General features: G+C 42.1%; 1 protein-coding gene across 2 annotated transcripts in view; it reads left to right on the top strand.

Annotated features, from left to right (window-relative positions):
- Positions 1-10,744: 10,744 nt before the first annotated feature.
- fancc (FA complementation group C) overlaps positions 10,745-27,591 on the top strand; it is a 42,184-nt gene continuing 25,337 nt past the window's right edge. Inside the window, exons 1-5 of one of the 2 annotated variants that reach the window (XM_021606436.2) lie at positions 10,756-10,864; positions 13,897-13,963; positions 14,798-15,011; positions 23,210-23,297; positions 23,395-23,489. In XM_021606436.2, coding sequence (XP_021462111.2) covers positions 14,832-15,011; positions 23,210-23,297; positions 23,395-23,489 — 363 coding nt within the window. In that variant the 5' untranslated portion in view covers positions 10,756-10,864; positions 13,897-13,963; positions 14,798-14,831. Of the gene's footprint in view, positions 10,865-13,896; positions 13,964-14,797; positions 15,012-23,209; positions 23,298-23,394; positions 23,490-27,591 lie in introns of both variants that reach the window. The other variant, XM_021606437.2, reaches the window with a different exon arrangement.

Genomic DNA, 27,591 nt, shown 5'->3' on the forward strand with positions numbered 1-27,591 from the left:
CGGCTTCATTAGACGCAGAAACGCCTTTGAAATGCATAGAATTGAACTGCCTGTTTGAAGTTTTACAGAAGATGTTGTCTGATTAGATAACTAATCAAATGTTTGGTAACTCAGAACCTGACCGATGGAAATGCTTCCTCCCAGTTCTCCCTATCACAAGACAGGGTTGTCCCTCTAGTCCTCTCCTTTTTCCCTTTGGCTATGGAGCCCTCGGCGGATGCTTTTAGATCTCCAGCCATCCACGGTGTTCGTATAGGTGTGCTTGAACATCTGGTCTCGCTATACGAGGATGACATTTTTCTTTACCTCACTAACCCAAAAGTTTCACTCCAAGCATTAGTTAACATCCAGATAGAGTATGGGATGGCAGGATTTTCCAATGTCTCTTATTGTGCAGGTCAATTGTGTAAAGATGAACATATTACAACAGTTATTGTTCCTCTTTCAAACCTTGCACTTTCCTATTCCCAACGTTTCAATTTAATAGGAAGGTCTCTTCATTTCAGTGTAAAGTTAAACCTCCCAGAGTGAAATTCACAACTTTATGCAGCCTATACTCAGAATGAGGGCCTACTCTACCTGACCTCCAGTCATATTACTGGGTATCTCAGTTAAAGGCTGCGTGGGTATACCAAGATACAACAACAAGTTCACCCTCTTGGAGACAGATAGAGGAAGAGTGTCTTTCCCCTGTTTCATTGGCATCTATACATTATATTAGCCCAATGGGTCTGACAACTAACCCTTTCATTAAAAACACTCTTAAATATATTGATTGAAGTCTGTAGACAAATAGACGGGTACAGATCTGTACATGAACACCTTTCTATAATAACCCCATCTTAGCCAAACCCCTGAGAGATGGTATTACATAAAACATGTGGTCATCAGTATAGAGAAGGTGAACTATCATCCTTCCAACAACTGGCATCTCACTTTCAGTTACCTCAAACTCATTTCTTCAAGTAGCTACACATTAGGCATTATATTGCCACTCAACAGGGAGGTAGGATTCAGCTCATGAGTAAATCTAAAACTGATTGTCACGGCTTTCTTCTGTTGAAGGAGAGGCGGACCAAAACGCAGCGTGGTTATTGTGATACATCTTTAATGAAGATGATAAATGAACAATATACAAAACAAGAACTGTCAAAAACAGCCCTATCTGGTGCAACAAAGACAGGAACAATCACCCACCTAAACCCAACACAAAACAGGCTACCTAAATATGGCTCCCAATCAGAGACAATGACTAACACCTGCCTCTGATTGAGAACCATATCAGGCCCAAACACAGAAACAGACAAACAAGACATCCAACATAGAATGCCCACTCGGATCACACCCTGACCAAACAAAACATAGAACATACAAAGCAAACTATGGTCAGGGTGTGACACTGATAAACTGTGGTTGGAGAGGAAAGGGGTAAAGGTTTAATTGCTTTGAATGTACTCTGGTCTTCAAGCTCTGATTCAGATTCAGAGTGTTTAATGGTCACATGTACAGAGTTGCAGGTGTGATTGCAGAGTACAGTGAAAATCTTAGACTCCAACATGCAGGACTAAGTGAAATAAAATAATGAAAATGGTAATATAAAAACAATAGAAATAGAAATAGCACGTTATAAATCATAAAAACTGTAGCAGTGATGAATAAATAAATGTCCATTGGGGTGGAGGCAGAGTAAAAGCCTGTTGAAGGGGGGGGGGGGGGGGGGGGGGTAATGACCATAGTGGGAGCAGCATGATCATTGAGGGGGTGTGGAGACCAGGTGAAATAAAAATCATACAAAATTATAATATACTGTATTAATATACTGTATTAATAGACATTGCATCATCTGTGGACCTGTTAGGGCCGTAGGCAAATTCGACTGGGTCTAGGTTTTCTGGGATAATGGTGTTGATGTGAGCCATGACCAGCCTTTCAAAGCACTTCATGTCTACAGACGTGAGTGCTATGGGTCGGTAGTCATTTAAGCAGGTTACCTTAGTGTTCTTGGGTATAGCCTAGAGGTGTGTTTTGGGTCATTGTCCTGTTGAAAAACAAATGATATTCCCATTAAGCACAAACCAGATGTGATGGCGTAACACTGCAAAATGCTATGGGAGCCATACTGGTTAAGTGTGCCTTGAATTCTAAATAAATCACAGATCGTGTCACCAGCAAAGCACCTCCACACCATCACACCTCCTCCTCCATGCTTCACATGTGCAGAGATCATCCGTTCACCTACTCTGTATCTCACAAAGACAGCGGTTGGAACCAAACATTTCAAATTTGGACTCATCAGACCAAAGGACAGATTTCCACCGGTCTAATGTCCATTGCTCGTGTCTCTTGGGCCAAGAAAGTCTCTTCTTCTTATCGGTGTCCTTCAGTAGTGGTTTCTTTGCAACAATTCGACCATGAATGCCTGATTCACACAGTCTCCTCTGAACAGTTAATGTTTAAATATTTATGTTACTTGAACTCTGTGAAGCATTTATTTGGGCTGCAATCTGAGGTGCAGTTAACTCTAATGTACGTATCTTCTGCAGCAGAGGTAACTCTGGGTCTTTCTTTCCTGTGGCAGTCCTCATGAGAGCCAGTTTCATCATAGCACTTGATTGTTTTTGCGGCTGTATTTGAAGAAATGTTCCGCATTGACTGACCTTCAAGTCTTAAAGTAATGATGGGCTGTCGTTTCTCTTTGCTGATTTGAGCTGTTGTTGCCATAATATGGACTTGGTATTTTACAAAATAACTATATCTTCTGTATACCAACCCTACCTTATCACAACACATCTGATTGGCTCAAACGGATTAAGAAGGAAATACATTACATTAATTAACTTTCAACAAGGCACACCTGTTAATTGAAATGCATTCCAGGTGACTACCTCATGAAGCTGGTTGAGAGAATGCCAAGAGTGTGTAAAGCTGTCATCAAGGCAAAGGGTGGCTACTTTGAAAAATCTAAAATATTAAACATACTTGGATATGTTTAACACTTTTTTGGTTACTACATGATTCCATATGTGTTATGAGTAGGTGTCTCCAAACTTTTGACTGGTACTGTATATTATATATACAGTGGGGAGAATAAGTATTTGATACACTGCTGATTTTGCAGGTTTTCCTACTTCCAAAGCATGTAGAGGTCTGTCATTTTTTTTTATCATGGGTACACTTCAACTGTGAGAGACGGAATCTAAAACAAAAATCCAGAAAATCACATTGTATGATTTTTAAGCAATTAATTTGCATTTTATTGCATGACATAAGTATTTGATACATCAGAAAAGCATAACTTAATATTTGGTACAGAAACCTTTGTTTGCAATTACAGAGATCATACGTTTCCTGTAGTTCTTGACCAGGTTTGAACACACTGCAGCAGGGATTTTGGCCCACTCCTCCATACAGACCTTCTCCAGATCCTTCAGGTTTCGGGGCTGTCGCTGGGCAATATGGACTTTCAGCTCCCTCCAAAGATTTTCTATTGGGTTCAGGTCTGGGACTGGCTAGGCCACTCCAGGACCTTGAGATGCTTCTTACGGAGCCACTCCTTAGTTGCCCTGGTTGTGTGTTTCGGGTCGTTGTCATGCTGGAAGACCCAGCCGCGACCCATCTTCAATGCTCTTACTGAGGGAAGGAGGTTGTTGGCCAAGATCTCGCGATACATGGTCCCATCCATCCTCCCCTCAATCGTCCTGTCCCCTTTGCAGAAAAGCATCCCCAAAGAATGATGTTTCCACCTCCATGCTTCACGGTTGGGATGGTGTTCTTGGGGTTGTACTCATCCTTCTTCTTCCTCCAAACAAAGCGAGTGGAGTTTAGACCAAAAAGCTCTATTTTTGTCTCATCAGACCACATGACCTTCTACCATTCCTCCTCTGGATCATCCAGATGGTCATTGGCAAACTTCAAACGGGCCTGGACATGCGCTGGCTTGAGCAGGGGGACCTTGCGTGCACTGCAGGATTTTAATCCATGACGGCGTAGTGTGTTACTCATGGTTTTCTTTGAGACTGTGGTCCCAGCTCTCTTCAGGTTATTGACCAGGTCCTGCCGTGTAGTTCTGGGCTAATCCCTCACCTTCCTCATGATCATTGATTCCCCACGAGGTGAGATCTTGCATGGAGCCCCAGACCGAGGGTGATTGACCGTCATCTTCTTCCATTTTCTAATAATTGTGCCAACAGTTGTTGCCTTCTCACCAAGCTGCTTGCCTACTGTCCTGTAGCCCATCCCAGCCTTGTGCATGCCTACAATTTATCCCTGATGTCCTTGCAGAGCTCTCTGGTCTTGGCCATTGTGGAGAGGTTGGAGTCTGTTTGATTGAGTGTGTGGGCAGGTGTCTTTTGTACAGGTAACGAGTTCAAACAGGTGCCGTTAATACAGGTGATGAGTGGAGAACAGGAGGGCTTCTTAAAGAAAAACTAACAGGTCTGTTAGAGCCAGAATTCTTGCTGGTTGGTAGGTGATCAAGTACTTATGTCATGCAATAAAATGCTAATTAATTACTTAAAAATCATACAATGTGATTTTCTGGATTTTAGTTTTAGATTCCGTCTCTCACAGTTGAAGTGTACCTATGATAAAAATTACAGACCTCTACATGCTTTGTAAGTAGGAAAACCTGCAAAATCGGTAGTGTATCAAATACTTGTTTTCCCCACTGTATATATATACAGTGCCTTGCGAAAGTATTCGGCCCCCTTGAACTTTGCGACCTTTTGCCACATTTCAGGCTTCAAACATAAAGATATAAAACTGTATTTTTTGGTGAAGAATCAACAACAAGTGGGACACAATCATGAAGTGGAACGACATTTATTGGATATTTCAAACTTTTTTAACAAATCAAAAACTGAAAAATTGGGCGTGCAAAATTATTCAGCCCCTTTACTTTCAGTGCAGCAAACTCTCTCCAAAGGTTCAGTGAGGATCTCTGAATGATCCAATGTTGACCTAAATGACTAATGATGATAAATACAATCCACCTGTGTGTAATCAAGTCTCCGTATAAATGCACCTGCACTGTGATAGTCTCAGAGGTCCGTTAAAAGCGCAGAGAGCATCATGAAGAACAAGGAACACACCAGGCAGGTCCGAGATACTGTTGTGAAGAAGTTTAAAGCCGGATTTGGATACAAAAAGATTTCCCAAGCTTTAAACATCCCAATGAGCACTGTGCAAGTGATAATATTGAAACGGAAGGAGTATCAGACCACTGCAAATCTACCAAGACCTGGCCGTCCCTCTAAACTTTCAGCTCATACAAGGAGAAGACTGATCAGAGATGCAGCCAAGAGGCCCATGATCACTCTGGATGAACTGCAGAGATCTACAGCTGAGGTGGGAGACTCTGTCCATAGGACAACAATCAGTCGTATATTGCACAAATCTGGCCTTTATGGAAGAGTGGCAAGAAGAAAGCCATTTCTTAAAGATATCCATAAAAAGTGTTGTTTAAAGTTTGCCACAAGCCACCTGGGAGACACACCAAACATGTGGAAGAAGGTGCTCTGGTCAGATGAAACCAAAATTGAACTTTTTGGCAACAATGCAAAACGTTATGTTTGGCGTAAAAGCAACACAGCTGAACACACCATCTCCACTGTCAAACATGGTGGTGGCAGCATCATGGTTTGGGCCTACTTTTCTTCAGCAGGGACAGGGAAGATGGTTAAAATTGATGGGAAGATGGATGGAGCCAAATACAGGACCATTATGGAAGAAAACCTGATGGAGTCTGCAAAAGACCTGAGACTGGGACGGAGATTTGTCTTCCAACAAGACAATGATCCAAAACATAAAGCAAAATCTACAATGGAATGGTTAAAAAATAAACATATCCAGGTGTTAGAATGGCCAAGTCAAAGTCCAGACCTGAATCCAATCGAGAATCTGTGGAAAGAAACGATAACTGCTGTTCACAAATACTCTCCATCCAACCTCACTGAGCTCGAGCTGTTTTGCAAGGAGGAATGGGAAAAAATGTCAGTCTCTCGATGTGCAAAACTGATAGAGACATACCCCAAGCGACTTACAGCTGTAATCGCAGCAAAAGGTGGCGCTACAAAGTATTAACTTAAGGGGGCTGAATAATTTTGCACGCCCAATTTTTCAGTTTTTGATTTGTTAAAAAAGTTTGAAATATCCAATAAATGTCGTTCCACTTCATGATTGTGTCCCACTTGTTGTTGATTCTTCACAAAAAAATACAGTTTTATATCTTTATGTTTGAAGCCTGAAATTTGGCAAAAGGTCGCAAAGTTCAAGGGGGCCAAATACTTTCGCAAGGCACTGTATATATATCTGTTTGTTTGAATTAAGTTATATTATTTTAGTTTTGATTACTGCACTGTTGGGTAGAGTATACAAGTTAAGCATTTCACTGTACTTGTGCATGTGACAATAAAACTTGAACTTCAACTAATACATGTTTAGCATGTTTGAAGCAACAGTACTATAAGGCATGCACATTTACTCAAACATACACACATAATGCATGCACACACACACAGTCGCACACACACAAACTACATTAGTTCTGTTTAAACAACTTCTTCCTGCCATATGGGCAGGCTGCTCGGGGTCTGCTCTGTAGCCCTTTCTAGGTGATTTGTCAGTGGAGCCACTCAGGCACACTAGGAACCTCTCAACGTTTGTTTTGGGTTCCAGAGGGACAGACTCTGAGACCCCAAATTCCTGTCCATAGTGTGCACTCTGCTCCACACAAGAGGACACTGTGCCTAGTATCCACACACACACACACACACACACACACGCATATATACACACACACACACACATACACACACACACACACACACACAAATACACACACACACAAACATGCACACACATGAAGGTATACACAGATATGCTCACGCTCACACATATACTCTAACTAACACAGCATTGTCGAAGGCTTTGAGAACTAGCCACTCCATTTCAGGCACTGCTCAGTAGGGCCTCAGAGGACCACATGACAGGTTTATCTTTCACACCTCCAAGGACTGTTCAAGGTTAGGACTGGGTTTAAGGAAATAATACGCTCTGGTTTGATTGATTAGTTCAATTTGACAATTTGCAAAGCTATTCCATGACTATGTTGAAACAACACTATGTCGAGTGTGGTGAAAGACAAACGATAAGGCTAGAAAAGTATCCCATAGGTGTTTAAACAAACGTCTGAGGTCATATGTCCAATATCCACTCATATGTAATGTCCCATATTCCACTTCCCTTCTCTATCATTTAATATCCGTATGACACCCTTCTCCTTCCATATCCCTATGACATAGCCCTTTTCTATCTTACTCTGGTTACAATAACGGGGGTGCTGCTCTATGTGTCTGACATCACCTTCCGAAGATCCAAGTCAATTGTCTGACAAGGAGTGACAGGCTATATTTCTGCTCTAGAAGTCCACTGTTGTGTTGTAAGCATGGTATCAAATCTTGGTGCAGACAGGTAGGCATACAAACGACATTGGGATCATATTCTTACAGATAATGAGAAAGAGGCAAAGAAGACAAGGAAAGGAAGCCATTTTACAGTACTGAGACAGAGACCCACCCAGAGTGATTGATCTTGAGGCAACATCTGTCTCCAGAAGGTAAGCGTTAAGAAAGACCAAATTGCTCCCGTAAATACCTTCCCCAGCGCACCACGGCAGTGCACTTCAGTTCTTCCTATGAAGACAGCAGTGTAGAATGAAGCATGGCTACAGATGTGCCAATTAGGGCCCACAAAATGGCAGCATTGTCTGCAGGTCTCAGCCTAAGCCTTGCTGTCCAGTTTCTTATTGAGGGGCTCAGTCAATGCTGCTCTGACACACCACACACAACTCTCTCTCTCGCTCTCTCAATTCAACTAAATTCTCTCTCTCTCTCCATCACTCTCTCGCTGTACAAGGGGATAAGTGGATGATGCATGACAACTTGCCATGCCACTGATGACACAATGACTGCTAACGCTCTGTAACATATTTTTCTCTTTAGAGTGGAAACACAATACAACTATCTATGATGCAAAATATGTTTCTGGCTCACAGCTGAATGTATGTGTGTCAGAGGGTTTTTCTTCACTTTTTGTTAATAGCCTATGTTTACTAGCCTACTGTTATAACCTACCAAGAGTATCATTCGGTGTTAGTGTCAAATTCATTACAATCTAGGTCTTTATAATAACCTTATCCCACATTTCCCAAAGCAGCAATATCCTCCATGCAATATCACTGAACAAAAATATGAACACTCAACAATTTCAAAGATTTTACTGAGTTACAGTTCATATAAGGAAATCAGTCAATTGAAATAAATTAATTTGGCTCTAACCTATAGATTTCACATGACTGGGAATACAGATATGCATCTGTTGGTCACAGATATCGTAGAAAAGGGTAGGGACGTGGATCAGAAAACCAGTCAGTATCTGGTGTGACCACCATTTGCCTCATGCAGCGCGACACATCTCCTTTGCATAGAGTCGATAAGACTGTTGATTGTGGCCTGTGGAATGTTCTCCCACTCCTCTTCAATGGCTGTGCAAAGTTGCTGGATATTGGCGGGAAATGGAACCCGCTGTCATACATGTCGATCCAGAGCATCCCAAACATGCTCAATGGGTGACATGTCTGGTGAGTATGCAGGCCATGGAAGAACTGGGACATTTTTAGCTTCCAGGAATTGTGTATAGATCCTTGCAACGTGGGGCCGTGTATTATCATGCTGAAACATGAGGTGATGGCGGCGGATGAATGGCACGACAATTGGCCTCAGGATCTCATCACGGTCTCATCATCATATCTCCTTGCATTCAAATTGCCATCGATAAAATGCAATTGTGTTTGTTGTCTGTAGCTTATGCCTGCCATACAATAACCCCACTGCCACCATGTGGCACTCTGTTCACAATGTTGACATTAGCAAACCGCTCGCTCACAGGACGTCATACACACTGTCTACCATCTGCCCGGTACAGTTGAAACCATTTGCCCACTGAAGTCGGTTAGAATGCCGAACTGCAGTCAGGTCAAGACTCTGGTGAGGACAAAAAACATGCAGATGAGCTTCCCTGTGACGGTTTCTGACCGTTTGGGCAGAAATTCTTTGGTTTTGCAAAACCACAGTTTCATCAGCTGTCCGGGTGGCTGGTCTCAGACAATCCCGCAGGTAAAGAAGCTGGATGTGGAGGTCCTGGGCAGGCGTAGTTACACGTGGTCTGCGGTTGTGAGGCAGGTTGGAAGTACTGCCAAATTCTTTAAAATCCGTTGAAGGCTGCTTATGGTCAACAAATGAACATGCAATTATCTTACAACAGCTCTGGTGACATTCCGGCAGTCAGCATACCAATTGCACACTTCCTCAGAACTTGAGACCTCTGTGGCATTGTGTTGTGTGCCAAAACTGCACATTTTAGAGTGGCCTTTTATTGTTTCCAACACAAGGTGCACCTGTGTAATGATCATACTGTTTAATAAGCTTATTGATATGCCACACCTGTCAGGTGGATGGATTATCTTGGCAATGGGGAAATGCTCACTTTCAGGGATGTAAACAAATTTGTGCACAAAAGTTGAGAGAAATAAAAAAAATGTACACATGACATTTTTTTGGGATCCTTTATTTCAGCTCATGAAACATTGGACCAACACTTTACATGTTGTGTTTATATATATTTTTCAGTATAGATATGATGTATTATGTAGTGTTCTATTATAATAGGCTCCTAATAATAAGCTACTAAGAGAGTTATACAGTGTACTTGGTCACTGATGCCTGGGGGTCCTTAGTGAAATTTGGTTGGGGGACCCCCAATCTCACGGCAAAACATTTAAGTGGCACCCCTGTTGACAGTGGACAGAAATTAAAGTTTTGCCATTTGGCGTAGAATAATGTTGCCGTTTTAAAGCAAGTTTTCTGCAATTCTACACATTTTGCCATGGGGCTGCGAGAAACATGATGCAGCTGTACAGCTAATTTCCTGCAATACTACCCATGTTTGCCATGGGGTGAAGAAAAATGTTTGCCGTTTTAAAGCAAATTTCCTACAATTCTACCTATTTTGTAATGACTTATACCATGCTAATATGACATCTGCCCTGCGTGCCCGGTCTGTATTCGGCCATGATTGCTACAAGTTTAGATAGTTGGCTAGACTAAATACCAATCTAAATATTGATAGCTGACATGGCTAATTAAGTGACGGCCAGTGACTGACATAACAATAGAAAATTGGGGGCCCTAACCTGGTGTCAATGAAGCATACTCTCCCCCAGCCTCCAACTGACATGTTCCTGTTCTCATGCTTCTACAAGCAGTGAGTAACAACAGGGTTTTTCCTTTGCATAGTGCCACCCAATGGTTCAAAGTGGAACCAACTGTAAGAAGGGGGCAATATATATTCAGCAGTATATAAAAAAGGGCAAATAATTATCCTTGCTACCTATTTGCTGTCAGCAAGTTATAGTGTGGTTGAACTAATTTCACTTAAATTCAAGTGTTGGCCTTATGCTATTTATTATCATACACACCAAAATTACTTGACTTTCTTTATCTGTTCTAACGCCAATAAATGGAGCACTGGTCAAATCACAACAAGTTGCCCCTAAATACTGACCTAAAGTTGGTTTTGTATTTCAACATCTAAAGGTAAAGTTTTAGATTTGGGCAGGGTCAACTGATCCTAGATCCGTACAAAGAGCCAACTTAAGGCGCGAGCGACCGCCCACGTTTGAGAAGGCGCGGTGGGACCTCAGCCAATGGGATTCGGACATATCCGGCTTCGCTGCAGAGGGAAGTTCACTGTTGTTACTTTAGAAAGGAGAACGTTTTCTGATAGTGAATTTGAACACAACATACAGGTTGGTAATTTAATGTCGCTGATGGTGTATTAGCTACATACACATTCTATGACGGCTTATTTTAGGATAGTATGTAGCTACATTTGAAACAATTTTGATTGCTATGCTAGCTATGCCTTTGCTTGTGACAGCGCGTTAGCCAAACAAGCTAGTAGAAAAACGTGGTGGTAACGTTACTATTTTGATTCCTGCATCATTTATTTCCTACCTACATCACTCATGTAGGTTGAGTCCTGTCTGGTTGAGTGTGTTTTGTGTGTCAACGGCAGGAGGACTTTCTGGGTGTCTTATCAAACGAGAGAGTGTATATTTACGTCTCAACCCGATAGCATGTAATACTGACATCTCGAGGTGGCTCATAAGTATTGCATTCCAATTGAAGTACAGGTAATGGAGTAAAGTACTTAGGTAAAAATACTTTAATGTACTACTTAAGTCGTATTTTGAGGGGTCTGTACTTTACTGTTTATTTTTTGATTACTTTTACTTCACTACATTCCTAAACCAAATTATGTACTTTTTACTACATACATTTCCCTGACACCAAAAGTTCTCATTACATTTTGAAAGCTTAGCAGGACAGGAAAATGGTCTAATTAACACACTTATCAAGAGAACATCCCTGGTCATCCCTACTGCCTCTGATCTGTTGGACTCACTAAACCCGTTTCGTTTGTAAATTGTCTGAGTGTTGGAGTGTGCCCCTCGCTATCTGTAAATAAATAAAAACTAGAAAATGTGGCTGTCTGCTTTGCTTAAAATAAGGAATTTGAAGTGATTTATACTTGTACTTTTGATACTTAAGTATATTTTAGCAATTAGATTGACTTTTTATACCTAAGTATATTTAAAACCAAATACTTTTAGACTTTTACTCAAGTAGTATTTTGCTTGGTGACTTTTACTTGAGTCATTTTCTATGACGGTGTCTTTACTTTTACTCAAGTATGACAATTGGGTACTTTTTCCACCACTGAGTACAGTAAAAACAGTCACAGCACACTTAAAACAGTATGCTCGTGTGAAATTTAGGGGCTTACATGATTCCATGTTAATGTCATAACATTTGTTTTAGCCATATACCTGGCTCTGGTTTTTGATAGTTAGTTCTCTAGTTACCTTTTTAATAAAGCAATTTATAGAAAGTCTCTATTGAAAATGTTCCTAACATACAGTACATAATTTATATTCAGTTGCCATTAAGGGTGGCTGGAAAAGTGATGTATTTTATATCATGTGGAGCCTGAAAAGTTTTATTCCAATGCATTGTGTGTGAGATGTAAAAAGTGTAGTAGATCTGGTTTGGCAGAAGCAGTTACTGTGATGTCACCAACAGTAATAGAGCACAGAAGAACAGTGTGGGCTCCAATGTTTGCTTCTCTTCTAAACACTACTGAGTGACCAGACCACAGAGAAGATAATGTCTCTTAACAACTGCTAAGGGTGGTCTCATTTTGTGCAATAACATCTGATGCATTTATGTTTAAATATGAAAAGAATTAGCTAAATTTATTTTGTGCATTTTAGGGCCCTTTAGTTAATGTTCTGGCCTATGGTTCCTGTCATATTTTTGTGAACAGATGCACATTTCATAACACAAATGGGTGATTTTGGCAGCAATTATATATATATTTTTTTATTAAGTTTCTTGAAAAAATGTAACATTATTTTCTTATTTTGTCAGGGACCAGGGTTGGGGTCCATTCCAATTTAATTCAACATTTGAATTCTTGAATTCACTCAAGAAGTGGAGAATTTACATTTGAATTAAATTCAAATTTTATAAATCTTCAAGTTATTGAATTGAAATTAGACTGTGGGCTTTTTGAGTATGAATTGAATTGGAATTATAAAAACATTTAAAGAAAATAACCACTAAAAATGTTTTCATTAGTCCATACAGTCCCAAAATGTTTTGATCAAGTTTTCAAGATAAAGAACTTAAAAAAATACATAAAGTCTAAATAAATACACTTTTAAAAATCAACCACTGCTACACAAAAAAAAGCCTGTTGCAAATTCGCAAGATTTTGGTTCTAGGTGTCCAAGATTAGCTAATACTGATAATCAAGTAACGGGGATACCTATTTAGTTGCACAGCTGAATGTGTCTCCTGCATTTAACCCAACCCTCTCTGAATCAGAGAGGTGCATGGGGCTGCCTTACTCGACGTCCACGGCAGTTGTTAACTGCCTTGCTTATGGGCAGATTGTTCCACCTTGCCAGCTCAGGATTCAAACCAGCAACCTTTTGGTTACTGGCCCAACGTTTTTAACCGCTAGGCTACTTGCCGCCCCCTCAGTTATAATTCGACGGTAGGAAACTATAAGAAGGAAACTACAGACGATCAACCTAGTCTAGGCTAACTCCTGATGGAACCTGCTTGATGCTAGGCTGTCTAAATGGGGGAAGACTCAGTATAGCCTATTGGAGAACTGATCTTTTATTCTTTTGAAATAACGTCAACAATTTAAGAAAACCTTCCTTTACCCAAAGTCCACAAACATATATTCGAAAAAGTATTTTACAACCATATTGACTCAGTCGCATCTTATTTCACACTCTAAATGCATTTTGGACGAAGCACGCGTGTGTGTGAGCCAGTTGGGTATGCGGCATACCACTATACTCAATCTCTTGTGTGTTGAAAGCTGTGCTCCCATCACAGGTCAACAAGAGGCGTTTGTCCTTAATTTGGTTGGGCTTTTTTTTCTCTCTTTTTAAACAAGTAATTATATATTCACATCGCTGAGCCATAGGGGCTTTCCAGCAGAGATGATGGCAAGACATTAAACAAGTGGTGTGTAACGAGGTGGTCGTAAAACACAACCCGTGGTGTCCCTTACAGACCTGTCATTATAGCTAAAAACAACTAACACACGCCTGCCACCTCCGGACACACACACTCTGTTCTCAGGCTACACACAAGCACATACACACCTGACACACACACACACACACACTGTCACAACCCCCCACCAGTTTATCCTCATCATCATAAAAGGTGAAGAATGTGGTTTATTTCTCAATAGGGTTCGATGAGAGACAAGGAAGAGATGGGGTTTCGGTCTAAGACGGCCCATCACTCCCCTCCTTGCTGTAAGTTCAACTGTATTTGCCATTTACAGTACATGGGCCTACATCTGTGATACAAGCACGTGTTCTGAGATTCTCCATACAGCATGCTTTTAATTCACTTTTAGGTTTAATCTGTTTCTGTGAAACCGGCCCTAAGAGTCAGGGGCGACAGGTAGCCTAGTGGTTAGAGCGTTGGGCCAGTACCCGAAAGGTTGGTGGATTGAATCGCTGAGCCGACAAGGTAAAAATAGGTTGTTCTGCCCCTGAACAAGGCAGTTAACCCACTGTTCCTAGGCCGTCATTGTAAATAAGAATTTGTTCTTAACTGACGTGCCTAGTTAAATAAAACGAGTTGGGCTACTTTTAAAAAAGTGCCTTGTTCTCTACATCCTTGATGAGGTTGGGATGTTGAGGCCTGAGTCCTTTAAACCACTACCCTGGTGTTGTGTGTGTGTGTGTCTGTTTCTTCTGGCTGCTCGAATGGAATACAGGGTGAGGACAAATTCACTTTGTCCCAGATGGGCCATATGTTTGAAGAGCCTTGTTGTGATTTTTACTGCTTCTGTCACTTTGCAACACCCACAGAACATGTTATTGTTCTACTTCAGCCCTCCATGCCTCTGGAGAAGGGTTGCACTATTCTGGTAACTTTCCCAAAATCCACAGGTTTTCCAGAAATCCAGGATGGAATACTCCTGGAATTGGTAGGAAGTACGGGAATCCTCCATACGGGATTTCTGGAAAACCTGAAAATGTTGGGAATTTTGCAACACTACTTTGGATCCCTTGTCCTGCTAGCACAAGGAATAGTGTTCCCTGAGCTGTGTATCATATCTGTCTGTTTGTCTTCCATAGACCCTGCTCTGCAACAGGCTGCTCCAATAGCACCATGTCCCAGGCCCAGACGGGATCCATGGCTGGCCTAAAGCCCCAGGAGGTAGCCTTCTGGCTAGGAAAGGCAGTGGAGTGGGGCCAGACTGAGAGCCCAGACACCCAGAGAGACACCTGCCTCCACCTGGGCCCTCTCAGGGCCTTCCTCCAGCTCCTCCTCACAGACATACACATGCGGGTAAGTGGACAGTGCCCTGCCCCATCCCAAACAACCCAACACCCATTTTTCTGGCCCCTTCTCCTGTTTGCTAGCAGATTTGAATGTATCAGATAGGTGGATCATATTGCTAAGCTACTGTACACTTAAAAAAAATATATATGTATTTCACCTTTATTTAACCAGGTAGGCTAGTTGAGAACAAGTTCTCATTTGCAACTGCGACCTGGCCAAGATAAAGCATAGCAGTGTGAACAGACAACACAAAGTTACACATGGAGTAAGTAAACAATTAACAAGTCAATAACACAGTGGGAAAAAAATAAATAAAAGGGGAGTTTCTATACATTGTGTGCAAAAGGCATGAGGAGGTAGGCAAATAATTACAATTTTGCTGATTAATAACACTGGAGTGATAAATGATCAGATGGTCATGTACAGGTAGAGATATTGGTGTGCAAAAGAGCAGAAAAATAAATAAATAAAAACAGTATGGGGATGAGGTAGGTAAAAATGGGTGGGCTATTTACCGATAGACTATAGCTGCAGCGATCGGTTAACTGCTCAGATAGCAGATGTTTGAAGTTGGTGAGGGAGATAAAAGTCTCCAACTTCAGCGATTTTTTTTTGCAATTCGTTCCAGTCACAGGCAGCAGAGAACTGGAACGAAAGGCAGCCAAATGAGGTGTTGGCTTTAGGGATGATCAGTGTGATACACCTGCTGGAGCGCGTGCTACGGATGGGTGTTGCCATCGTGACCAGTGAACTGAGATAAGGCGGAGCTTTACCTAGCATGGACTTGTAGATGACCTGGAGCCAGTGGGTCTGGCGACGAATATGTAGCGAGGGCCAGCCGACTAGAGCATACAAGTCACAGTGGTGGGTGGTATAAGGTGCTTTAGTGACAAAACGGATGGCACTGTGATAAACTGCATCCAGTTTGCTGAGTAGAGTGTTGGAAGCAATTTTGTAGATGACATTGCCGAAGTCGAGGATCGGTAGGATAGTCAGTTTTACTAGGGTAAGTTTGGCGGCGTGAGTGAAGGAGGCTTTGTTGCGGAATAGAAAGCCGATTCTTGATTGGATTTTCGATTGGAGATGTTTGATATGAGTCTGGAAGGAGAGTTTACAGTCTAGCCAGACACCTAGGTACTTATAGATGTCCACATATCGGAACCATCCAGGGTGGTGATGCTGGTCAGGCGTGCGGGTGCAGGCAGCGAACGGTTGAAAAGCATGCATTTGGTTTTACTAGCGTTTAAGAGCAGTTGGAGGCCACAGAAGGAGTGTTGTATGGCATTGAAGCTCGTTTGGAGGTTAAATAGCACAGTGTCCAAGGATGGGCCGGAAGTATATAGAATGGTGTCGTCTGCGTAGAGGTGGATCAGGGAATCGCCCGCAGCAAGAGCAACATCATTGATATATACAGAGAAAAGAGTCGGCCCGAGGATTGAACCCTGTGGCACCCCCATAGAGACTGCCAGAGGACCGGACAGCATGCCCTCCGATTTGACACACTGAACTCTATCTGCAAAGTAATTGGTGAACCAGGCAAGGCAGTCATCCGAAAAACCGAGGCTACTGAGTCTGGCGATAAGAATATGGTGATTGACAGACTCGAAAGCCTTGGCAAGGTCGATGAAGACGGCTGCACAGTACTGTCTTTTATCGATGGCGGTTATGATATTGTTTAGTACCTTGAGCGTGGCTGAGGTGCACCCGTGACCGGCTCGGAAACCAGATTGCACAGCGGAGAAGGTGCGGTGGGATTCGAGATGGTCAGTGACCTGTTTGTTGACTTGGCTTTCGAAGACTTTAGATAGGCAGGGCAGGATGGATATAGGTCTGTAACAGTTTGGGTCCAGGGTGTCTCCCCCTTTGAAGAGGGGGATGACTGCGGCAGCTTTCCAATCCTTGGGGATCTCAGACGATATGAAAGAGAGGTTGAACAGGCTGGTAATAGGGGTTGCGACAATGGCGGCGGATACTTTCAGAAATAGAGGGTCCAGATTGTCAAGCCCAGCTGATTTGTACGGGTCCAGGTTTTGCAGCTCTTTCAGAACATCTGCTATCTGGATTTGGGTAAAGGAGAACCTGGAGAGGCTTGGGCGAGTAGCTGCGGGGGGGGGCGGAGCTGTTGGCTGAGGTTGGAGTAGCCAGGCGGAAGGCATGGCTAGCTGTTGAGAAATGCTTGTTGAAGTTTTCGATAATCATGGATTTATCGGTGGTGACCGTGTTACCTAGCCTCAGTGCAGTGGGCAGCTGGGAGGAGGTGCTCTTGTTCTCAATGGACTTCAGTGTCCCAGAACTTTTTGGAGTTGGAGCGACAGGATGCAAACTTCTGCCTGAAGAAGCTGGCCTTAGCTTTCCTGACTGACTGCGTGTATTGGTTCCTGACTTCCCTGAACAGTTGCATATAGATACATACATACATACAGTGCCTTGCGAAAGTATTCGGCCCCCTTGAACTTTGCGACCTTTTGCCATATTTCAGGCTTCAAACATAAAGATATAAAACTGTATTTTTTTGTGAAGAATCAACAACAAGTGGGACACAATCATGAAGTGGAACGACATTTATTGGATATTTCAAACCTTTTTAACAAATCAAAAACTGAAAAATTTGGCGTGCAAAATTATTCAGCCCCCTTAAGTTAATACTTTGTAGCGCCACCTTTTGCTGCGATTACAGCTGTAAGTCGCTTGGGGTATGTCTATCAGTTTTGCACATCGAGAGACTGAAATGTTTTCCCATTCCTCCTTGCAAAACAGCTCGAGCTCAGTGAGGTTGGATGGAGAGCATTTGTGAACAGCAGTTTTCAGTTCTTTCCACAGATTCTCGATTGGATTCAGGTCTGGACTTTGACTTGGCCATTCTAACACCTGGATATGTTTATTTTTGAACCATTCTATTGTAGATTTTGCTTTATGTTTTGGATCATTCTTGTTGGAAGACAAATCTCCGTCCCAGTCTCAGGTCTTTTGCAGACTCCATCAGGTTTTCTTCCAGAATGGTCCTGTATTTGGCTCCATCCATCTTCCCATCAATTTTAACCATCTTCCCTGTCCCTGCTGAAGAAAAGCAGGCCCAAACCATGATGCTGCCACCACCATGTTTGACAGTGGGGATGGTGTGTTGCTTTTACGCCAAACATAACGTTTTGCATTGTTGCCAAAAAGTTCAATTTTGGTTTCATCTGACCAGAGCACCTTCTTCCACATGTTTGGTGTGTCTCCCAGGTGGCTTGTGGCAAACTTTAACCAACACTTTTTATGGATATCTTTAAGAAATGTCTTTCTTCTTGCCACTCTTCCATAAAGGCCAGATTTGTGCAATATACGACTGATTGTTGTCCCATGGACAGAGTCTCCCACCTCAGCTGTAGATCTCTGCAGTTCACCCAGAGTGATCATGGGCCTCTTGGCTGCATCTCTGATCAGTCTTCTCCTTGTATGAGCTGAAAGTTTAGAGGGACGGCCAGGTCTTGGTAGATTTGCAGTGGTCTGATACTCCTTCCATTTCAATATTATCGCTTGCACAGTGCTCCTTGGGATGTTTAAAGCTTGGGAAATCTTTTTGTATCCAAATCCGGCTTTAAACTTCTTCACAACAGTATCTCGGACCTGCCTGGTGTGTTCCTTGTTCTTCATGATGCTCTCTGCGCTTTTAACGGACCTCTGAGACTATCACAGTGCAGGTGCATTTATACGGAGACTTGATTACACACAGGTGGATTGTATTTATCATCATTAGTCATTTTAGGTCAACATTGGATCATTCAGAGATCCTCACTGAACTTCTGGAGAGAGTTTGCTGCACTGAAAGTAAAGGGGCTGAATAATTTTGCACGCCCAATTTTTCAGTTTTTGATTTGTTAAAAAAGTTTGAAATATCCAATAAATGTCGTTCCACTTCATGATTGTGTCCCACTTGTTGTTGATTCTTCACAAAAAAATACAGTTTTCTATCTTTGTTTGAAGCCTGAAATGTGGCAAAAGGTCGCAAAGTTCAAGGGGGGCGAATACTTTCGCAAGGCACTGTACATTTACCTAGAGGTTCCTGTAGATCTGCTAACCATTGAATGGGTAGGAGAAGAGGAACGGGTAGTGTCTGGACCGGATCAGGGGCCGTATGTTTTAAGCTTCTCAGAATAAGAGTGCTGATCTAGGATTAGATGCCCGTCCCCTGTCCACTTAATCTCATTCATTGTGATCTAAAAGGCAAAACTGATCCCAGGTCCGCACCAACTCTGAAAGGTTTAGAAGAGTTGTGGACTGTGTGTAAGAACAGACTCACTGACAGAACACCCAGGCTCATCCAGTTAATTAGTGCAGTTCATCAATTAGGCTGATCCATTAAGAGCTCGGTTGAAGCCCCCCCCCCACACCACCACACACACACACACACACCTGAGGTCTCCCTCTCTAACACTGGCTGGTCTGTGTGACTAGTTGGCAGTGCTGCAATGTTGAGTTAGCCAGCTAATAGTTGTCAGGGGACTGCCAACGCTAACCTAATGTATCCTTGCATCAAGTGTACCAGATTTTGGAGAGGGGGAGTGACTCTGTGAGGATCCAGTGTTAGAGGGGCTGTACCTTCCAACCAACCATCATGCTCTTTCTCTCTTTTCTCTTTTTTCTCTCGCTCTCGCTCTCTCTCTATTTCTCTCTCTCTATTTCTCTCTCTCTATTTTCTCTCTCTCTATTTTCTCTCTCTCTATTTTCTCTCTATTTCTCTCTCTCTCTATTTTCTCTCTCTCTATTTTTTCTCTCTGCTTTGGTCAAATTACATGAAAATAGGGCTCTTTGTCCACGCACACCAGTGATGGGTTTGGTGTCGAAATGAGAATGCATAAGCAGAAAAGAACTCCATAGCTACTGTGAAATATGGTGGTGGATCTTTGATGTGGGGCTATTTTGCTACCACTAGTCCTGTGGCCTTTGTATAGGGCGTCATGAACTTTACCCAGTACCAGGACATTTTAGCCCAACACCTGGTTGCCTCTGCCAGGAGGCTGGAATTTGGCCGCGTGTGTGTGTGTGTGTGTGCAACATTGCACACATTAAAATCCGCAAAGGAATTATTAATTGGCCACAAAATCAACATTTTGCAATGGCCATCTCAATCTCTGGAGTGGAGTTGAAACCCATTGAAAACCTATGGTTTGAATCGAAGAGGGCAGTCCAAATAAACAGACAAAGGACATCAAGGATCTGGAAGGATTCTGTATGGAGGAATGGTCGAATATCCCTCCCAATGTGCTCTCCAATTTTAGAAAAAGGCTCGCTGCTGTTATCCACGGAAGAGGAGGTATTGAAAATAGGTGTCAATGTTGACTTTTTTTTTTTCTTTTTCTGAACAATTATATTATTATAAAATATATATATATATATATATATTTTTTGCATACAATACAGCACGGTATTTGAATGATTTATTTTCTACAGTAATATTTGCTCACCTTTATCAAGGGGTCAATCATTTCGACCCCACTTTGTCAGCCCCAGGGTGAGAGCATCTGCAATGTGAGAGGGAGGGAGGGAGTGAGTGAGTGTGAAGGAGAGAGGGAAGGATCGCTTAATTGGAGTGAAATCCTTTCCCGGCAGAGGGCTCATAAAAGAGTGGTTAAGTAAAATACTTCTCGGCACCAGTGTTGCCTTCTTTGATGACTAGAAGACTTTATTGTGGCTTTCGCCTCGAGGATGAAAAAAATATTCCAATTAATATCCATTTCCTAATTTGCTTTGGGTTAGGACCCAAGGAGCTGTATGTGTGTTTGGTTTTCCTTCTGGCTGGTGGGGGCCTGCTGGATACACTCATACACACTCACTTAAGAGTCAGCTTCACAAGTCTGTGTGCGTGTGTGCATGCATGTGCGAACGAGTGAGTGTGAGTTGGTGTCAGTGTGTGCGTGACAGTGTGTGCATACGTGGAGTACGCAGCTCTTAGATACTTACCTATACCACTGACACCTTCCATGGGAATGAATGTCTCCAGTACTGCCCAAGGGAGGCAAGGGTTGAGTCTCAAATGCACCCCATTTCCCTGTACACAGTAGTGCACCATTTTCAGCCAGGGCTCATAGTAGTGCACTATAGATCAGTGGATTGACGTTGCTTTGTCATATCTTTGCCCTGATGACATCGTTGGACAGACAAAGGGTCCCATAAACTCCCTGTGATCACCACGCAATCAGCCACTTCTGTTCCTAGATGTCTGGGTATGCACAGTAGATACAGCATGTCTAAAGCTCGGCTTTTTATGAGGGACAGTATTAGTGTGCCCAGTCACTAACGTGATGCTGATTTGGCTCTGGTAATTGGTGATAATTATTTTCTGTTGCGACGGCTCGTTCTTTCTTTGAGGCCTGTATGGTATGTTTCAATAGCCTCAAACTGTAATAAAGATCTTATTGTAAATAAATATTCCTTCTGGGTTGCGTCATATAAGGGGCGCGCGCACACACACAGGCGTGTCATGTTAAACTGAGACCATGTGTTATGTACAGGATTGAAAAGAGTGTGACGCTTTGAGTGTGTTCCAGTGTACAGTACATTGGCAGGGCAAGCACATGTTGAAGTGATGCATAGAGAGACCATCGAAAAGAAATGCGACAACAGTACCGCCCTGGCTGTGTCACACACAAGATGCTAGGTCTACATTTTTAAGAGATGCTACATCGTTAACGCCCCAGGTTCCAATGAATGACATCAGGGACTCTGTTTAAGACTGGAGAAATACATGCTTCCTTCCTTCCTCTCTACCTTGGGTAATCATAGGTTGGTAACCTTGCTTTCTCTAATCAAATCAGGTAGAGATCAGTGATTTCTGAACATTCCGTAGCGTCACACCCTTCTGAACAGACCCGTTGTGTCATTGGTCAGTATTAAGCTAGCAACGACTAGCTGCCATTCCCTACAGTGTTCTGCTACAAGCTCTCCATTTTTAATTGGCTGGAGAGAAATGTTTTAAATGGCCCCTTGTTGCTGTGAGCTGAAGAGTCTTCCACGCACAACCAGATGCTCGCTTAAAAAAGCACACACACTCACACACTCACACACTCGCGTACAGTTTGTAAGCGGGCAAAGCTGAGCCCCAACACCCCAAACTACCTGGCCCGTCACACCCATCTGTTTTGTGTATCTCTCACACTTCTCAACACATGATGTGTTCTCGCTCTGGGGGAAAATTAAATCCTGGAAATGTTTATGGGTGAAATGTGAAAAACAAACTTGTACTAAACTTATGAATGCTTTGTTTTTTATTTTTTTTACTTTAGTTACTTAAGATTGCACAAGTGGGTCTTGGCAATCTGTTTGGGAAACCCTGTCATGGTACTGTATATGCTACAGTACACACTGTAGTTGTGTATGCTATAGTACACACGGTAGTTGTGTATGCTACTGTACACACTATAGTTGTGTATGCTATTCTATGCGAGGAAATTGCCAAGAAAGTGACGATCTCGTACAAGGCTGTGTACTACTCCCTTCACATAACAGCGCAAACTGGCTCTGACCAGAATAGAAAGAGGAGTGGGAGGCCCCGGTGCACAACTGAGCAAGAGGATAAGTACATTTGAGTGTCCAGTTTGAGAAACAGACACTTCACAAGTCCTCAACTGGCAGCTTCATTAAATAGTACCAGCAAAACACTAGTCTCAACAGTGAAGAGGTGACTCCGGGATGCTGGCCTTCTTGGGACAGCCTTGGTTTGGCCCACTGGACAGAGGAACTCTGCCCAGCAGGCCAGCATCCCGGAGTACCTCTTCACTGTTGACGTTGAGACTAGTGTTTTGCGAGTACTATTTAATGAAGCTGCCAGTTGTGGACTTGTGAGGCGTCTGTTTCGGTAGATATTTGCCGTTTCCACCTAGAATAGTAATTTACATTATTAACAATGTCTACACTGTATTTCTGATCAATTTGATGTTATTTTAATGGGCAAACAATGTGCTTTTCTTTCAAATACAAGGACATTTCTAAGTGACCCCAAACTTTTCAACGGTAGTGTATGCTACAGTACATTCAGTCAGTCAGTTACAGGGTATTGTCCCAGATGGCACCCTAATCCCATGCACTACTTTTGAACAGATGGGTCCTGGTCAAAAGTAGTGCATTACATAGGGAATAGGGTGGCATTTGGGACACAGCCTTGTTTTGGCCCAGTCATTTTGGTGTGGAGTGTATGTTAGTGTCCGTGCTTTGTGCGTTTCCAGAGCTCCACCACAGAGACCATGAGGACTATTCCCTTCGTAGGCCAGTTCCTCGGCCGCCTCTGCTGGAACCCCTATGTCACTGCGGATGGTGAGTGGACTGTCAATAGGGTATGGTTCGGTGGATGGATGGATGGATGCCTTGCCTAATGTGTTGTCTTGTGTTTTGTTGTGTGTCCTGTGTTCAGCTGAGAGCCGCTCACTCCTGCTCCAGAGTCTGTGGAGTCTGTATTCAGAGGAACCTCATAACGCTGTCGAGAGGAAGGCCAACCAGTGGATACGGGTAATATAATCTATCAATATATCAATCATTCTATCCCTTCATCAATCACTTTTTGTATGCACAAAAAAAAAAAATGTTTAGCACTTACACCTGTGTCTTTGTCTATGATTCCATAGCTTACAGTGAGACATACAGTACCAGTCAAAGTTTGGACACCTACTCTACTCATTCAAGGGTTTTCATTTATTTGTACTATTTTCTACATTGTAGAATAATAGCAAAGACATCAAAACTATGAAATAACACATATGGAATCATGTAGTAACCAAACAATTGTTAAACAAATCAAAATATATTTGAGATTCTTCAATGTAGCCACCCTTTGCCTTAATGACAGCTTTGCACAATTTTTGGCATTCTCTCAACCAGCTTCACCTGGAATGTTTTGCCAGCAATCTTAAAGGAGTTCCCATATATGCTGAGCACTTTTAGGCTGCATTTCCTTCACTTTGCGGTCCAACGAGGTCCAACTCATCCAAAACCATCTCAATTGGATTGAGGTCGGGTGATTGAGGCCAGGTCATCTGATGCAGCACTCCATCACTCTCCTTCTTGGTCAAATAGCCCTTGCATAGCCTGGAGGTGTGTTGAGTCATTGTCCTGTTGATAAACAAACAATAGTCCCACTGAGCGCAAACCAGATGGAATGGAGTATCGCTTCTGAATGCTGTGGTAGCCATGCTGGTTAAGTGTGCCTTGAATTCTAAATAAATCACTGAGTCTTACCAGCAAAGCACCATCACACCACCACCTCCATTTCTCACGGTAGGAACTACACATGTGGAGATCATCCGTTCACCTAATCTGCGTCTCACAAAGACATGGCGGTTGGAACCAAAAATCTCAAATATAGACTCATCAGACCAAAGGACAGATTTCCACCGGTCTTTGACCATTGCTCGTGTTTCTTGACCCAAGAAAGTATCTTCTTATTATTGGTGTCCTTCAGTAGTGGTTTCTTTGAAGCAATTCGAAAGTCTCCTCTGAACAGTTGATGTTGCGATATGTTTGTTATTTAAACTCTGTTAAAACATTTATTTGGGCTGCAATTTCCGAGGCTGGTAACTCTAATGAACTTATCCTCTGCAGCAGAGGTAACTCTGGGTCTTCCATTCCTGTGGTGGTCCTCATGGGAGCCAGTTTCATCATAGTGCTTGATGGTTGTTCGACTGCACTTCTTGAAATGTTCCATATTGACTGACCTTCGTGTCTTAAAGTAATGATGGACTGTCCTTTCTCTTTGCTTATTTGAGCTGTTCATGCCATAATATGAACTTAGCCCTATTTGGTAAAATACCATCTTCTGTATACCACCCCTACCTTATCACAACACAACTGATTGGCTCAAGTGCATTAAGAATGAAAGAAATTCCACAAATTCAGTTTTAACAAGGCACACCTGTTAAATAGCATTCCAGGTGACTACCTCATTAAGCTGGTTGAGAGAATGCCAAGCGTGTGCAAACCTGTCATCAAGGCAAAGGGTGGCTACTTTGAAGAATCTCAAAAGTAAAATATATTTTGATATGTTTACAATTTTTTGATTACTACATGATTCCATATGTGTTATTTCATAGTTTTGATGTCTTCACTATTATTCTACAATGTAGAAAATAGTACACATAAAGAAATACCCTTGAATGAGTAGGTGTGTCTAAACCTTTGACTGGTACTGTATACTTTAACAGCCATAGTAAGTTCTCTTAAAGCAAAGAGTATTTTGTATGAAGTGATTTGAGTGCCAACAGAAACTGTATTTGTAATCAATATCTTTGAATTTTTATGCACAAAATGATTCATTGAATTCATAAATGTAACTTGTATTTCATGATTTGAAACTAAATTGAATGGATATTGCATTCAATTTTAAAATTCAATTTAAATGTATCCGTTTCATTGTGATAAATATCAAATCAAATGTAATTGGTTGTGTACACATATTTTGCAGATGTTATTGAGGGTGTAGCGAAATGCTTATGTTCCTAGCTCTGACAGTGTTTTCGGGGCAGAGGTCCTGAGTTCGAGTCTCAATATGAGCTGAAATAGGGGGAAGCGATATTTAGTATTTATTAGGATCCTCAATAGCCAAGGCAGCAGCAGCTACTCTTCCTGGGGTCCAAACAGGATTAAAACAATTACATCACAACAAAACAACAGCCTTTATCAAAAACACAACAATATATTGTACAAAAATTACATATTTACTCTTATTACACATTTACAATATACAATTTATTTGTAATACTTACATTTATTTATACTACAATATTGTAATGTTTGTGTAGAGTGCGTGTGTTAGGGTGTGTGTTCTCAGTTCTCAATGCATGTAGACCAACCATCTCACCATGGTAACTTATTTTCGTAGCATAGGCTGTACTACAGTAATATAAAGGCCGAATGTGTGTCTTAATTTACCCATGTCCGTCTGGCTTTCGGGGGTCACCTTTATTTTGTAATTTTAAAGAGAAAAAAAAAAAAATGTTTTATTGCAGCTGCAGAGTTTTAAAACAGCCTATCACTCGAATATTGTTTCTTTTTAAATCGGTGCACGCATGAGCGCACTTTCGCAGTCTTTCTCTCTCTCCACCAATTCAAATTGCATCCAAAATACATCATCCAGTTCTAGATTGATACTTTATTTAGCCCGATAGATGTCCTAGCCTACCTCTTTCAGGTAATAGTCAATGCAGTATTAGCCTTATATTTAGCTAATTAATGATGGGTTATGTATAATAAGCTTCTAATTTATAGCCTTTGTCTCTTGCGCAATATGCACGCACCTGTCTGCTGGCCTCTCTCCTTAAAAAACTTTCCTGAGCTCTTGGAGTCCCATGCTGGAAAAGCAAGACTAGAATAGCTTGCTGGATATTTTTTGTTGTGCATTTCTTATACCAATAGATTATTTGAAGAGGGACACAAGCTCTTGTTTGCTGAATGTTAAATACAGCAGCCAATAGAACTCACGGGTAGTTTGAAAGAAGAGCGAATGCGCGATGGCGGTAGGCTATAGCAGTTATTCATTCACACCCATAACCTTTCAACCTTTGTGAAGAGAAGAAAGCCTCTGCATCTAATTCTAGTCCTTTATTATTCAACGATGACGATAAGGACAACTGAAATGATTTAATTTAACTGTTGAAAGCAAGGAAGAAATTAAGTAACAATCGAGAAAGAAAAAAGAGGTAGTCTAATAACATTAGGGGAAATGTACAGTGCATTCGGAAAGTATTCAGCCCCCTTCACTTTTTCCACATTTTGTTACGCTACAGCCTTATTCTAAAATTGATTTTTTTTAAATCCCCTCCACCTACGCACAATACCCCATAATGACAAAGCAAAAACACATTTTCAGAAATGTTTGAACGGCTTTTTTTTTTAACTGAAAAAAAAAAAAGTACCTTCTTTACTTACATAAGTATACAGACCCTTTCCTATGAGACTCGAAATTGAGCTCAGGTGCATCCTGTTTCCATTGATCATCCTTGAGATGTTTCTACAACATGATTGGAGTCCACCTGTGGTAAATTCAATTGACTGGACATGATTTGGAAGGGCACACACCTGACTATATAAGGTCCCACAGTTGACAGTGCATTTCAGAGGAAAAAAAACAAGCCTTGATGTCAAATGAATTGTCCGTAGAGCTCCGTAGATTGTGTTGAGGCACAGATCTGGTGAGGGTACCAAACAATTTCTGCAGCATTGAAGGTCCCCAAGAACACACTGGCCTCCATTCTTAAATGGAAGAAGTTTGGAACCACCAAGACTCTTCCTAGAGCTGGCTGCCCGACCAAACTGAGCAATTGGGGGAGAAAAACCTTTGTCGGAGAGGTGACCAAGAACTCGATGGTCACTCTGACAGAGCTCCAGAGTTCCACTGTGGAGATGGGAGAACCTTCCAGAAGGACAACCATCTCTGCAGCACTCCACCAATCTGGCCTTTATGGTAGAATGGCCAGAAGGAAGCCACTCCGGCCTGCTTGGAGTTTGCCAAAAGCCACCTAAAGGACTCTCTCAGACGATGAGAAACAAGATTCTCTGCTCTAATGAAACCAAGATTGATTGACGTGTCGCGTCTGGAGGAAACCTGGCACCATCCCTA

The sequence above is a fragment of the Oncorhynchus mykiss genome, chromosome 6 (genome assembly GCF_013265735.2).
Source record: "Oncorhynchus mykiss isolate Arlee chromosome 6, USDA_OmykA_1.1, whole genome shotgun sequence".
Classification (NCBI taxonomy): Eukaryota; Metazoa; Chordata; class Actinopteri; order Salmoniformes; family Salmonidae; genus Oncorhynchus; species Oncorhynchus mykiss.